The sequence below is a fragment of the Podarcis vaucheri genome, assembly GCF_965113315.1.
Source record: "Podarcis vaucheri genome assembly, chromosome: 12".
NCBI lineage: Eukaryota > Metazoa > Chordata > Lepidosauria > Squamata > Lacertidae > Podarcis > Podarcis vaucheri.
The window spans coordinates 40,135,868-40,150,009 of NC_138750.1; the positions used below are offsets into that span (position 1 = coordinate 40,135,868).

Below are 14,142 nucleotides of genomic sequence, written 5' to 3' on the forward strand. Positions count from 1 at the left end.
TCAGGTTACAGAATCCGCTAACCCAGAAATAGTACCTCAGGTTAAGAACTTTGCTTCAGGATGAGAACAGAAATTGCACGGCAGCAGCGGGAGGCCCCATTAGCTAAAGCGATGCTTCAGGTTAAGAACAGTTTCAGGTTAACAATGGCCCTCCGGAACGAATTAAGTATGTAACCAGAGGTACCACTGTATAAGCTGATTTACATCACTGACACAAAATTGAAAGGACTCCAGTAAACACATGAACATTGTCTACAATCACTGTAAGGTCTTCACTGTAGCCACACAGTTGCTCCCTCTCAATCAAGGATCCAACTCATTTAGGAGCTCAGAGAGAACTTAGAATACTCTAGTGGAATTTCCCCATGTTAAACCTTTTCAGCAATACACACAGACATTCTCCATTTCAGCATCAATCAAACAATTATACTTAACATAGTGTTCAGAACATTATTGCCTCCAACTGTGGAGGCAGAGCATAGCCATTATGGCTAGTGACGATTGATAGCCTTTTGATCTGCCTCTGGTCCTTTTGATCTTCATTTCCTGAGGCCAGAATCAGACCTCCAGCTAGCGGCTCTCTCAGAGCTTGGCCATGGCTTAAAAGCAGCATAGTTATCAATGAGGATCTCCTATGTACATCCTTCCTTAGCACTATGTACTGTTACCTTGTTTTGTTACCTTGTGGAGTTGTACCAGCCAAAATAACTAAATAACTCATGGGTTTTCTGCAGAAATAGATCTTTTCCATGGAAGCTGGTTAGCAAAAGTGTGTGTGTGTGTGTGTGTGTGTGTGTGTGTGTGTGTGTGTGTAAGGGAGAGCCTAAGTACCAGCCTAAGTGATGAGAAATGAATCTAAATATCCCGCAGATGATATGCAAAAATAGATCTTTTCTGTGGAAGCTGATGGGTTAGCAAAAATCTGTGAGTGTGTGTGTCTGTGTCAGCACACACACATTGCAATCCGTTTGAATTCAGTGAATTTCATGTCAAACACAGAAGTGAAAATTTCATTCTGCCTGACTCATTTATGAAGTTCTTGAAAAGCAGCAAACTCTGATTTGTCTTATTTTCATGGGAGTGGTGTGATAGGTTTGGTTGTGGCCAATGTCTTCCCTTTGGCTCCTAAATCTCTTGCTCCTCATCCAGCCGGCTTTTCAGGTATCAGGTAAGCTCTTCTTCAATTCCATCACCATTGTGAACGTAACAATAAGTGGAGCTGCATCTTTCACATAATTTTATCTGGTGAAATTTAAATCATCTTCAGAAAGTTAATGTTGTACAGCTAGGAAGTTAAATACATGAAATGTTAGATTCAAGGTTAATTGGTTTAACATTTTTATTGTTTATAACCATAAAAAAGGTGTGGAAGTTATTGCAATAAATCAATGGCTAACATAGTTTTGAATACAATTTATTTATTTGTGTTCTATTGTTGAAATAAAGAATTTACTTCTTTCCCTGTATAGAAGTTAGTCTTTTCCCTGTTACTTATTTTTGCACGATACAGAAATAAATTGTAAATATAAGATAAATATTTTTGATCTAATAATATTACACAAGCAATATATCCAACACCTGCATTTACATCATAAAAAAGCATCTGGTTTATATATAAAGGGTATCCTTTGCACTGACACAAAGCTATTTGATTTAGTAGAACCTTCCATCAATGAAATAGGGAAAGTGACAATGTTTGCCATTTCTCACTCCCCTTGTATCTCCCTCCCACCCCCATGTGCCAAAGATCCCCCAAGAGTGTTGGGGTCCTCCCCATTCGGCTAATGGAGGGCTCCACTGGATCAATGAGCTTTCCTTCAGTGTGAAGGACAACACTGGTTACAGCCCTTTGGAGCCTCTTTCTCAGGAAGGGAAATCACCATATTGTTAGCTATACTTCAATAGAAGAATCATTTTTTGAAGTGGCTGGAGTTCTTTAATCGTGTAGATGATGGTCTATTAACCTATGTAGTTTTATTTTCTAGATATGTTAGATAACCAATTGCTCAATTCATATTCCTTACTGTTGATACCAGTTTTAATGAATCAAGGATTAGTCATGCTTTGTTTTTGTATTATATTGCTTTTAGGGTTGCTGTTGTCTTTATTTGTAATTCACCTCTAGATTAGTTTCAAGCAAAAAGGTGGTACAGAAATTCTTTTAATTAACTAAAGCAATAATAGATCAGTTGTTCACCATATGTTTTCTTTTATTAAGTTTCCCTGCACAGTTAAATTGTTGGAGTTTCGGATGGAATTGGCATCAGAGAGGGAAAGGATCAACTCACTCTTCCCTATCTGCACACCATGTTGGCCCCAGCACTGTGGTTTTAACAAAATAGAAAGATGTTAAGGGAACCAATTTCAGATCTCACACATGCCTACTTTGTCCTTCAAACACATTAAAGAAATATAACATAAAAATATTTCTGTTGGCATGGTTGAGGGTTTTTAGAAGTTTTATTTATAAATATATATATTTTTAAAAAAAAAACCTCACCATGAAAATGAAATGTCGCTTAAAAATGGATGCCAACAACAATAGGTAAAGGTAAAGGGACCCCTGACCATTAGGTCCAGTCGTGGCCGACTCTGGGGTTGCGGTGCTCATCTCGCTTTATTGGCTGAGGAAGCCAGCAAACAGCTTCCGGGTCATGTGGCCAGCATGACTAAGCCGCTTCTGGAGAACCAGAGCAGCGCACAGAAATGCCATTTACCTTCCCACCAGAGCGGTACCTATTTATCTACTTGCACTTTGACGTGCTTTTGAACTGCTAGGTGGGCAGGAGCAGGGACCGAGCAACGGGAGATCACCTCATCGCGGGGATTTGAATCGCCGACCTTCTGATTGGCAAGTCCTAGGCTCTGTGGTTTAACCCACAACGCCACCCGTGTCCCTTGCCAACAACAATAGCATAGTATTTAGAATAAAATAAGCTGCAAACTATATCTGCCACAAAGAATCAAAATTAGTGACTTATAAATGGAATAGGTTATTGACCACTGAATAATAAGGCACTGTACTGGATCATGAAAAGTACAGTATTAACATGAAAGGCATTTCTCCCTTTTCTCTTTCAATATTACTGCCTCTTATTCTGAATCCTGGTATTACCATTCTATCAATGGTTGAGATATTGGAAAGTATGTGGAACTTCCTCCCTAGTTTCCTATTCTTCCTCTCTTGATTTTGCAGATAGTGACAGCTTTCTGATATATAATGAAAACCTCAAGCTCTGTATACAATCTCAGAAATCTGGTTCCATCATTGTGGACAACTGTGATGAGGATAATGAGTGGCAACATTTCAAGTGGGTTTCCGACGACCAGGTTTTGAACATGGCAGTGAAGTTATGCCTGGCAGTGCCGTCCAAGTCAAACCTGGTTGCACTCACCCTCTCCCCCTGTAATGAGACGACTGAACTTCAGAAATGGGAATGCAGAAATGAGAGCCTCCTTGCACTCGAACAGGGGGATTTGTTTTTAAATCCCGAAAGTGGCCCAAAAAGTCATCTTATACTTTCTAAAGTAGCCACCAGCAAGAGTACCTGGAAGATCTATGGAACAAAAGACAGCCTGTGCTCTAAGGCCTATGAAGGTAAAATTCAAATTCCTCTTTCTCTAGATGATCAGATGGTCAAGGCTGACATAGACATGGTGCTAACCACATAACTTCAAAACATATCCAAAGAAAACCCATCTTGTAGCAGTCGTGGGAGTCCAGTTTTCATCAGGACCAGAGCAAAGGGAGAGCAGCTGTTTAGCCCTGTTTGTTTCTGTCATGGTTATGACATAAATGTCTCAGCCCAGCCTCTTTATCTCTCTGACCATCTCTTTCTATATCTAACACACACACACACACTAGCATCTTACTCTTTCCTTTAACAAAGTACAGTGGTACCTCGGGTTAAGTACTTAATTCGTTCCAGAGGTCCGTTCTTAACCTGAAACTGTTCTTAACCTGAAGCACCACTTTAGCTAATTGGGCCTCCTGCTGCCGCCGCGCTGCCAGAGCACGATTTCTGTTCTCATCCTGAAGCAAAGTTCTTAACCCAAGGTACTATTTCTGGGTTAGCGGAGACTGTAACCTGAAGCGTATGTAACCCGAGGTACCACTGTAGTGATAATCTGCATCCAGCCAAATTCAAGTACTGTACTAAGAAAGCTTTCATGTCATATTAGAAGTGGATGGCTTTATTTTTTGGTCCAACACTTGAAACACAAAATGCTGCTACCAGGACTGGGGTCTCTGGGCTGTAGACCTGGAGGTTCAAGGGTAGCGATGGTGTGTGTGTGAAATTCTATTCAGTTTGCATTTAAAGCTGAATCCAGCTCATCTGAACTTTTGAAAAGCAATACGAAAACTGAAACACAGCTACCCTTCAAAATTCGCAGTTATCTAAATTTTTTCAATATTGTTCTCTGAGTATTCGCAAAAAGGGATCTAATAGGAAAGTGCATTAAAAAAAGAATATATTTGTGGAAATAACATACAAAATGCATTATGTAAGGGAAATTGCAAAAAAAAAGTGCATTAGTCAAAACTGCATATAAAAATGTGTGTATTAGGAGAAATTCATACTAAAATTTTATGACGATTTTTTAAAATCAAAAATTGCTGAATCTCTCCTTCCTCAGTAGACATATGCACCCTTTCCAATAGATGTTTAAATGATGTTTTAAAACTGTAAGAATTACCGGGGTGGGGGGACATGCAAGGATAGAAATATAGCCCAACAGTATCAATTCAATTTCTATTAGTTCCATTTGTTTCATTGGTTCCACTAGTTCCATTTGCCTGAGCAGGAAATGCTTTCACGTCCTTTGCATTGCAACAAGGGGCCAGATTTACCAACACTGAGTGGTTGGTAGCTTTCTGTTTATTTTGCAACTCTACTTCTGTGTAGAAATTTCATGATGGGCACCAGAGTTTAAGTGTGCATACCATGCAGCCTACTTCAAAAAGTCTTAGGAAGACAGCAAGATACTTTGTACCATGTCAAAACTTTGGCTCATCCACATTGTATTGTCAGCAGCTCTCCAGGGTTTCATTCAGAAGTCTTTCCCAACCTTTCCTGGGGACACCAGGGACTGATGATCCACTTCAATTAAAAGGGAAGTTGCACATGTGCATTCATGCAACAGAATGAATGTTCAAAACCCAGTTAATGTCAACGGGGAAGCCTGTCCACACAGAAAGTCAACATATGCATCTGAGTATATCTGGCATTCTGTATTGAGGACTTTGTCTTCATCTCTTCTGCTTATCTACTTCTGTTCTTATCTCATAACAAATGATTTCATCATTGCATCTATTCAATTTTCTTTTAGCTCTGTATACCTTAGAAGGCAATTCTTTTGGAGCCCCCTGTATGTTTCCATTCAAGTATCGGAATGAATTGTATGCTCAGTGCATAAGAGACAATGATGAACATGGGCGACTTTGGTGCGGAACAACTGCAGATGTGGATAGAGACTCTTTAACCGGATATTGTCCAGTGAAAGGTAAACAAAAAGGGTTTGTTTGAGCCTTTGCCATTGTGCATTTCTTGCTTAGAGGAATGTCCCTCCTAACAAAGAGAAAAGGGAACTAGTCGTTATTGCATCTGTTCTACAGGTTGTGCAACTTAAGAAGAAAATGGGGAGAGGGATCTTTCTCCTGTGAATCAGAACAAAATGAATTGTCAGTAATGTCAGGGTCCCCTTACAGGATCAGGCTCACACTTCTTCAATTGAAAGGAACAGACATCAAGCCAAAAGCAAGGTCCACAGTAGAGGTGGCAAACTGCTGTATGCAGGGTACAGCCAGTTTTCCTCTGGCCCTCTCATCTCCTTTGAGCCAATCAGCTGTTCAGTGGGGAGCAGCTTAGATGGAAAAGGATTTTGATATTCTCCAAAGTGTGCAATTGCAGGTCTTTCCCCTGCTGCAAGAAGATCAAGGCAGAGGGAGAAATGTCTTGGCAGACTTCTGTCCCTTGCAAATAGGCTTTTGCATTTTTTTCAGTTGCATACCTGCAATTTTCAGGATGCACTTGCACCTTGGCATTTGACACATTGAATAGGTGTAAGGCAGGGCTTGTAGTTTACCTGCACATTGACCTTCTTTGTATTGTTTTCATGGGATTACTGCACGGCTGCCAACAGAGAAGAGGTCAGATTTTGGGGAGTCAGCTGGGGCCCTAGACTCTTAGCTTTAATTTTTAAAAGATGGAAGCCAGTTGCACAGAGGTGACTAAAGACTCTTTAAGCGGACATTGTCCAGTAAAAGGTAAAACTGAGTTTGTTTATTTATAATATACAGTTTTAATTTTTAAAAAAAATCATGGGGAGTACAACATATAAGAATAAGCCAGGCCCTTACTTTGCCATCATGTATGAGCTGCTTAGAGGAATGTTCCTCCTACACAGAGAAAGGGAAATAGTCATTATTGCCTCTGTTTTACTGATTGTGCAACATAAGCAGAAGATGAGGGTGGGGGGGAACTTTCCCCTAAGAGTGAGAGTAAAATAAATATCAAGAATGCCAGAGCTCCATACAGGATCAGGTCTGCACTTCTTAACTTGAAAGGGATTGAGATGATGATGTAGTTCAGTTCAAGACAAAATCAAGGTCTAGAGCAGAAGCGGGGCAGCCAGGTTCCATTTGTCCCTTGGTCTTCTCCCAACCCTCAGCTGTTCAGGGGGGAACAGCTGAAAGAGTTTTGATGCTGTATGAACCATGCAGCTGCAGATCCTTTCTCTTAGGTAAGAAGACCAAAGCAGAGAGGGAACCAGAAGGTACAATTTGAGTAGAGCTACTAAAATGAAATATATGCCTTTGTTTCTATGTGGAACAATGGTCTCTGTGTGTGATGGTGTGTTAAAGATGAGTGTGTCTGGTCCTTCCTGTTTTGGGATCTGGCCAGTGGTGACTCATGCAGTGGGTGGGGTAGAGTTGTATATACATCCATGCATTAGGTGTGAATGTCTACAGGGATAAAGCCAACTCATGTAAACTAACCTGAAACCTGAAGTCCTCTTTGCACACAGGGTTCCAGGAAGCGTAAATAGAAATTGATGTGGTTAAGTTGCTGCGCCTGAAGATATCACCACCTAATGCTTGAATATTGCAAATGGGGCTTCGGAAGCCACATTATTATGGAGGGAGGCCCAGGGTGCTGCTCTATATGATTTGGGTATCCTCTGGAAAAGTGGTATCTTGATTAATCAGGTTTATCTCACTTGCAGATTTAGCTTTGCCATTTGTGATTTTATAATTTGACACTAGTGTTAACAATGCTTACAGATGATGAATTCTTCTGGACCAAAAACCATTGGACAGGGAATCTCTACCAGATCAATTCCCGCTCAGCTCTAACATGGTACCAAGCAAGAAAAAGTTGCCGGCAACAGAATGCAGAATTACTGAGCATCACCAGTTTACATGAACAAGCGTACCTGACAGGTAGAACACAATAAAGCACACCTAAAGAAGTGATCAGTTCTAATAATATTTTGCTACATAATCAATATTGTCTCAACTATAGGGAGCAATTTCATAAACATAATATAATAAGTACCCTTACTCCCAGCAGAATTAATTTGAATGTCATCCATTTCAAATGATCCCACTGCAGATTATTCTTTGCATTCATGGTTACCAGATCTCCTAGCAGGTCCTCTGTGTCTTTGACAACAGTAGAAGCAGAAATTAATTGATTAAATCTAATAAAACATAGCATCTGTATACTAGATGAAATGTTTCATCATATTAATTTCTGCTTAATATTTAGCTATACTGGAATAAAAGCTGCCACCCTAGAAGCGACTTTAGTTGTTGTTTAATTTTGCTTCCTTCCCACCCAGCTTCATAACTACGGATCCCATAGCTACATAAACCAAGACAACTGATTTTCTTTTCATTGAATAGGATTAATAAATAGTATGACTGCTGCCTACTGGATTGGTCTGATCAGCTTTGATGCCGAGAGTGGATGGCAGTGGGTTGCTGATCGTCCTTTCAGATATTTAAACTGGGCTCCAGGTGAGTGAATCGTAATATATATATTATTCTATCTGAATCGTAATATATATATTATTTCTCCCGTGTTTTAGTGTTTTGTCCCTGTAGTTTCTTGTATAGATATTCCAAGAATACTATTTTCTCTTGAGATATAAATACTTCTGCAAACAGGAAAACAAATAACATGCATTTATATTTAAAACATTACGAGCTACTTTTTAGCAGAGCTCCTAAAAATGCAGAGCCTCCAAATGAATGATAAATACAGTGTTACTATGTTAATACAGGGCACAGATAAATGATTGTTTCTCTCACTCTTTCTTAAAGGGAGCCCATCACCAGAAACAGAAAAATTATGTGGATCAATGCTGTCTAATAATGGCAATTGGGAGAATGATAAGTGTCATCAGAAACTTGGATACATTTGCAAGAAAGAAAACTCTTCATTAGATGTTTCTTTTATTCCTTCAGGTATGATGCTAACCTGGGAATGAAGGTCACATATATTTCATTATGTCATAAGTTGTGGAGTTTGCCAATGGCAATATTACATTTTTAAAAATCTTATCTCTAGCAGTGGAGGTTTTGCTGTTTGTAGCAGTATATGCAATATAGAACACTTTACTGATGTCAGGCAGCAGAGGAACCAACCCCCACGGCAGGTTGCCAGGAACGGATAAGACAAGAAAAAGTCCTTACCGTCTGCTTTTTCATTCAATATTCACAGAGAGAGGCTTGGGAATGCAGCCTCTTGGAATAATGATGTTGTCCCAAGTAAATCTCCACGCACACCCTCACTCCCACTTCCTCATTCGTCAACAGCACCACCACCCCTACCGTAGCTGCTTAGGGCCATTTGTCTTCGAGCCCTTTGCTCTCCTGTATTTAAGGTTTACTGGGTTCTGGTAGATGGTGGGTCTGGAATGCTTTCTAGTGACAACGTATCAGCCAGCTGCTGCTCCGGCTCTGCCTCCTCCTCCTCTCCCATTTTTTCCCAACTTTCCCCCCCATCTGCCTCTGAGCTGTGACCTCCCTCAAACCCCTGTTGTAATTCTGAACTGTTTCCTCTTCCCTGGAAGGGTCAGGCTGGGGAGGCGGTCTCCACCATTCCTCCTCTGCCCAGGATATATTGTCATTAGCTAAGAATAAGTTATCAACTGTATTATTAAACTTAACAGGTAGCACTCCCAGCTGTTGTTGAGTTACACAGCAAATCCCACATTCCCATAAGTGAAATAAATGTATTTGAATACAATAATTGTTGGTAATCCTATTGACAATAATATCCTCATGGTAAAGAACTGGCTACTCTGCCTTGTTAATATTGATTGTCAGAATTTCCTCTCATATTTTTTATATACATAAATTAAGAAATTGAGACTATGACATCCTAATATCCTAACACACTTTCTTCTTTTAAAAAATCCTCCAGTCATGCTATCTTAATTTTGATCTCTTTTTAGATGGCTTGAAACCAATTAAATGTCCAGATGGTTGGGCTGCGTTTGCAGGTCACTGTTACCGCCTTAACAGAGACCTTAAGACATGGAAGAATGCGTTATGGTCCTGCAGAGAAGAAGACGGAGATTTAATAAGTATTCACAGCATTGAAGAATACAGCTTTGTCATATCTCAGCTTGGCTACCGTAAGTACATCTAGAAAGTTTGGTTCTTCTGGTATCTGCTATATATGTGAGATTAAGAGAGAGAGTTTTTTGTTTTGTGTTTTTGTTACCACATGCAAGAAGGGAATGTTACTGAGTCTCCCACCCTGGGGAGAAAAAGCACCACTCTGCTGTATTGAACATGAGACCCAAATGTGAGATATGGCACTATTACAGCCTTCACCAAACTTCACCAAACCTAGGTCTCCAGCTGTTTCTGGTTCTGGACTACAACTTCCATCATTCCTTGTTGTTGTTGTTTAGTCGTGTCCGACTCTTCATGACCCCATGGACCAGAGCACGCCAGGCACTCCTGTCTTCCACTGCCTCCCGTAGTTTGGTCAAACTCATGCTGGTAGCTTTGAGAACACTATCCAACCATCTCATCCTCTGTCGTCCCCTTTTCCTTGTGCCCTCCATCTTTCCCAACATCAGGGTCTTTTCCAGGGAGTCTTCTCTTCTCATGAGGTGGCCAAAGTATTGGAGCCTCAGCTTCACGATCTGTCCTTCCAGTGAGCACTCAGGGCTGATTTCCTTCAGAATGGAGAGGTTTGATTTTCTTGCAGTCCATGGGACTCTCAAGAGTCTTCTCCAGCACCATAATTCAAAAGCATCAATTCTTTGGCGATCAGCTTTCTTTATCCCTAGTGGTATACAAATTTAATAATAATAGGATCCTGTGAAACACCTGGGTTTATTGCAATTAAAGTCTGTGAGCAAATAAACAAGATGCATTTGTGTTCTTAGAGTCAACAGATCTTCTCTGGATAGGACTGAATGACCAGAAGATTCCGAAGTATTATGAATGGAGTGATGGTTCTACAGTGAGACTCACCAAGTGGCAGAAAGGAAAACCTGCACACATAAATGATGAGCAAAGTGCCTGTGTCATTATGAATGGGGAGGTAAAAAACATGGAACCCCCAACAAAGATGTATTTCCTTGGATTCAGTTTTGTGTGAAAGATCAAATACATCCAGGTCCTGCTTTCCGAACACAATGCATTCCCAGGAATTTGTTAGGCGAGCATTCACACAACAAGTTGACAAGTTACATCATTTCTTATGGGAATATTTTTAATCTGTCCAATCACTCTCCTCCCTCCCTCCATGGTTTCTTCCTGAAATGGCTGCTCTCTCCTGCTCCCTAATTTGTCTGATCTCTCTCCCTCCCTGCATGGTTTCTGCCCAAAAAAAGGTTGCCACCGACCAGAAATGCACAAACAAGTAAGGAGGGAGAAGATTTTGGCTGCTTGGATTTCTGAATCTGCGGTGGGCATAGCGAGGTCTGGGTACTAATTCTTCATTTCTGATAACAAAATTTGTGGATAGCAAGCGTTCTGATAGCAGGACCTGTGTGTATAGTGGTGCACCTGGTGCACCTTCACAACCCCAGTCTGTCCTACTGTCCCAGTAAACGGCAGTGCTGGTGTCAGGAGGGCATCTCCACATGACACCCTTCCCCATACCAACTGCTCTTGTTGAGAGCTAATTGTATGTTACAAGGAGGCAGCAATTTCCATTCCATCTCATGTTAGTCACAATCAGCACTGTTTCTCTTCTGCTACATGTAGAACCATCTTCTTAAGAATGTCACCTTTATTCTTTTGATTTTTGTTTTTAAAAGAGGAAGCGTTTCACAGATATGATTGTGCCAGTACTTAGGTGGGAATTGCTTGTTGAAATATCAGAAGCCAAACATGTGGCTGGATAAACTTCCACTCATTGGTGGTTACGCTCCAATGCAATGTTTTCAGAATTTAATATTAATATTAATATTATATCCTACCCTTTTCCCTGATAGGGGCTCAAGGCACCTCACAGCTAGATATAGTACAACTAGTCAATGCTTTTTAAGGACAAGATAATGCAATAGAAAGCTTTGTATCAACACAAAAGACACCAAGCATCAAGAAAATGAGGAAGTGTATACTTCTTCACTGAAATGTTTATTTCTTTATTTTTCCATTTCCAGAGTGGATATTGGGCAGATTATTTCTGTGAAGAGGAACTTGGCTTCATCTGTAAAAGAGAACCGTTGGGATTTCTTCCTGAAGAACCTGAAAATGTTGATCCAAATTGCAAGAAAGTAAGTTTAAAGTAAACTGTACAGTAGTTTAACAAATGAAAGAAGGTTGATAAATAAAAGATTAGGAAGAGAATTTATAACGTCGGACAAAATTAAGAAAAGAGGAGTAATATTGTATATAAAAAACAAATATGGCCCACAGCAGATCTTCATGGATGAGGAGGGAAGAGTGATAGCTGAACAGTTAAAGTTGCAAGGCAAAATAAATAAATAATTGTGGGGATATATGCCCCAAATGAGAGGAAATCGGAATTTTACAAATCTTTGAAGGAAAAATTATTTGATTATATGGATCAGAAAATAATGGCAATGGGGGATATGAATGGGGTGGTTTCCCTTGAAATGGGCAGAACAATAAGGAAAAGGAATACTCAAAAGAAGGAAAACTCCCAATGGCTTTTTTTAAGTTGATGGAAAGCTTGAACCTAATAGACATTTGGAGATTCAACTATCGATTAGAAAGACAGCACACTTTTTTCTCTGAGCCAAATCAATCTGCCGGAAGAATAACTCCAGTGAACTGACAATAAGAGTGGGGAACGTGAAGATATTGCCAAGGACTCTCTCAGATCATAATGCAATATTATTGGATTTGAGAAGTGAAGGGAATTCAACATTTAGATGGAAATTGAATGAAAGCCTATTAGATAATCAAATGATTCTGCAAAAAGCCCAAAAAACTATAAAAGGTTATTTTGAATTAAATTTGAATAAGGAAACTGATATAAATATGGTGTGGGAGACTAGTAAAGCAGTAATGAAAGGTTTCTTTATACAACACAATACGTTTCAGAGAAAGTTAAGGGAGAAGAAAATGATACTTGACGAACTCATTAAAAATGAAAAAGAGTTAACTAAGAAACCTGGAAATACATTGATAAAACAAAATATTAAGATGCTGCGAACCCAATTTTCAACATTCATTAATTAAGTAGTAGAATGGAAAATAAAATATATAAAACAAACAAAAATTGAATTTGCAAATAAACCAGGAAAGCTTTTGGCATGGCAATTGGAAAAAAACAAGACCAAAATATAATCAATAAGATAAAAGTAGAGGAGAAAATAATAGATAACCCAAAAGAAATTAGAAAAAAATTCTTAAAATTTTATAGAGACTTATATAAAGCTGGAAAAGAGGATTTAGAAAAAATGGAGGACAATTTAAGGCAGAATAATTTACCAAAAATTCCGAAAGAACAGAAAGATCAGTTAAATGCACCAATAACAATGATAAACTAACCTAACAGTATGGTCTTTTCTATGCTAAATGGGAAAGAAAGGGAAGCTTTACAAACGATTTAAAAGGGGGATATTTTAAAGGTCTAATAGGCTGCATTTCCACACATTACTTTGCTGCATGTTTTCTTTTTTTAAACCTCTGTTTGTATTACGCCCCAAAATCTCGATCTAGGAATCCAGGGAAATCTTATTTTATAACTGAATTCTGACACATTCTGCTTTCAAGAGTACAATTTCTATGGTACCTAGTGCTGGATGGGGATTTCTGTTTCAGTAAAGTCAGCAACATTACTACCAAAAACACGTCTCCAAACTTGTAATACTGTAGTAACATGTGGTTGTTGGTTCTTCTATATGAACAGGGCTGGAAAAGGCATGGTTCCTATTGTTACTTAATTAGCCAAACATCTGCAACGTTTTCAGAAGCAAATACATTCTGTGAAACAAATAAGGGATCACTGGCTTCTGTGGAGAACAGGTAAAAGGAAGCCCATGGGTTTGTTGTTCAGAGGGCATGTTTTAGTCTATTCTCCCCCTTGTTGGGCATGAAAGAGAGAAAAAAGTGACTTTCCTGTGACTATGGGCTGTTTCCAACTAAGGTTTACTCAGAGTAAACCTTCTGAAATTAATTGACATATGTTATCCATGCTCATTAATTTCAGTGGGTCTACTTTACTCTGAATAGGACTAACAACTTTTTTCTGTTTCTGTGAATGAAAGGTGCAATGCCTTTATTTTAAGATGTTAAATTCTTTGGCCACATAACAAATATTAAGATTTGACCTGCAGCATGCGACTAAGCTACTTTCTTGAATGAGCGGCTCCTCTCATTTCTTGTGAATTTCCTATCTGATTTGCAATCTGTGGCTTGCCTCACTTTCCTGAAACATCTGCACTACATAGAATCCTAGAATCATAGAGTTGGAATAGACCAGACGGGCCATTGAGTCCAACCCCCTACCAAGCAGGAAACACCATCAGAGCACTCCTGACATATGGTTGTCAAGCCTCTGCTTAAAGACCTCCAAAGGAGACTCCACCATACTCCTTGGCAGCAAATTCCACTGTCGAACAGCTCTCACTGTCAGGAAGTTCTTCCTAATGTTTAGGTGGAATCTTCTTTCTTGCAGTTTGGATCCATTGCTC

At 39.5% G+C, this 14,142-nt stretch overlaps 1 protein-coding gene across 1 annotated transcript in view; it reads left to right on the forward strand.

Annotated features, from left to right (window-relative positions):
- The first annotated feature begins 1,002 nt into the window (after window positions 1–1,002).
- Window positions 1,003–14,142, forward strand: part of LOC309515859 (macrophage mannose receptor 1-like) — a 53,631-nt gene continuing 40,491 nt past the window's right edge. Inside the window, exons 1-10 of the mRNA XM_082194073.1 lie at window positions 1,003–1,168; window positions 3,197–3,598; window positions 5,332–5,505; window positions 7,286–7,444; window positions 7,910–8,023; window positions 8,330–8,473; window positions 9,466–9,648; window positions 10,414–10,571; window positions 11,641–11,754; window positions 13,359–13,474. Coding sequence (XP_082050199.1) covers window positions 1,108–1,168; window positions 3,197–3,598; window positions 5,332–5,505; window positions 7,286–7,444; window positions 7,910–8,023; window positions 8,330–8,473; window positions 9,466–9,648; window positions 10,414–10,571; window positions 11,641–11,754; window positions 13,359–13,474 — 1,625 coding nt within the window. The 5' untranslated portion in view covers window positions 1,003–1,107. The remainder of the gene's footprint in view (window positions 1,169–3,196; window positions 3,599–5,331; window positions 5,506–7,285; window positions 7,445–7,909; window positions 8,024–8,329; window positions 8,474–9,465; window positions 9,649–10,413; window positions 10,572–11,640; window positions 11,755–13,358; window positions 13,475–14,142) is intronic.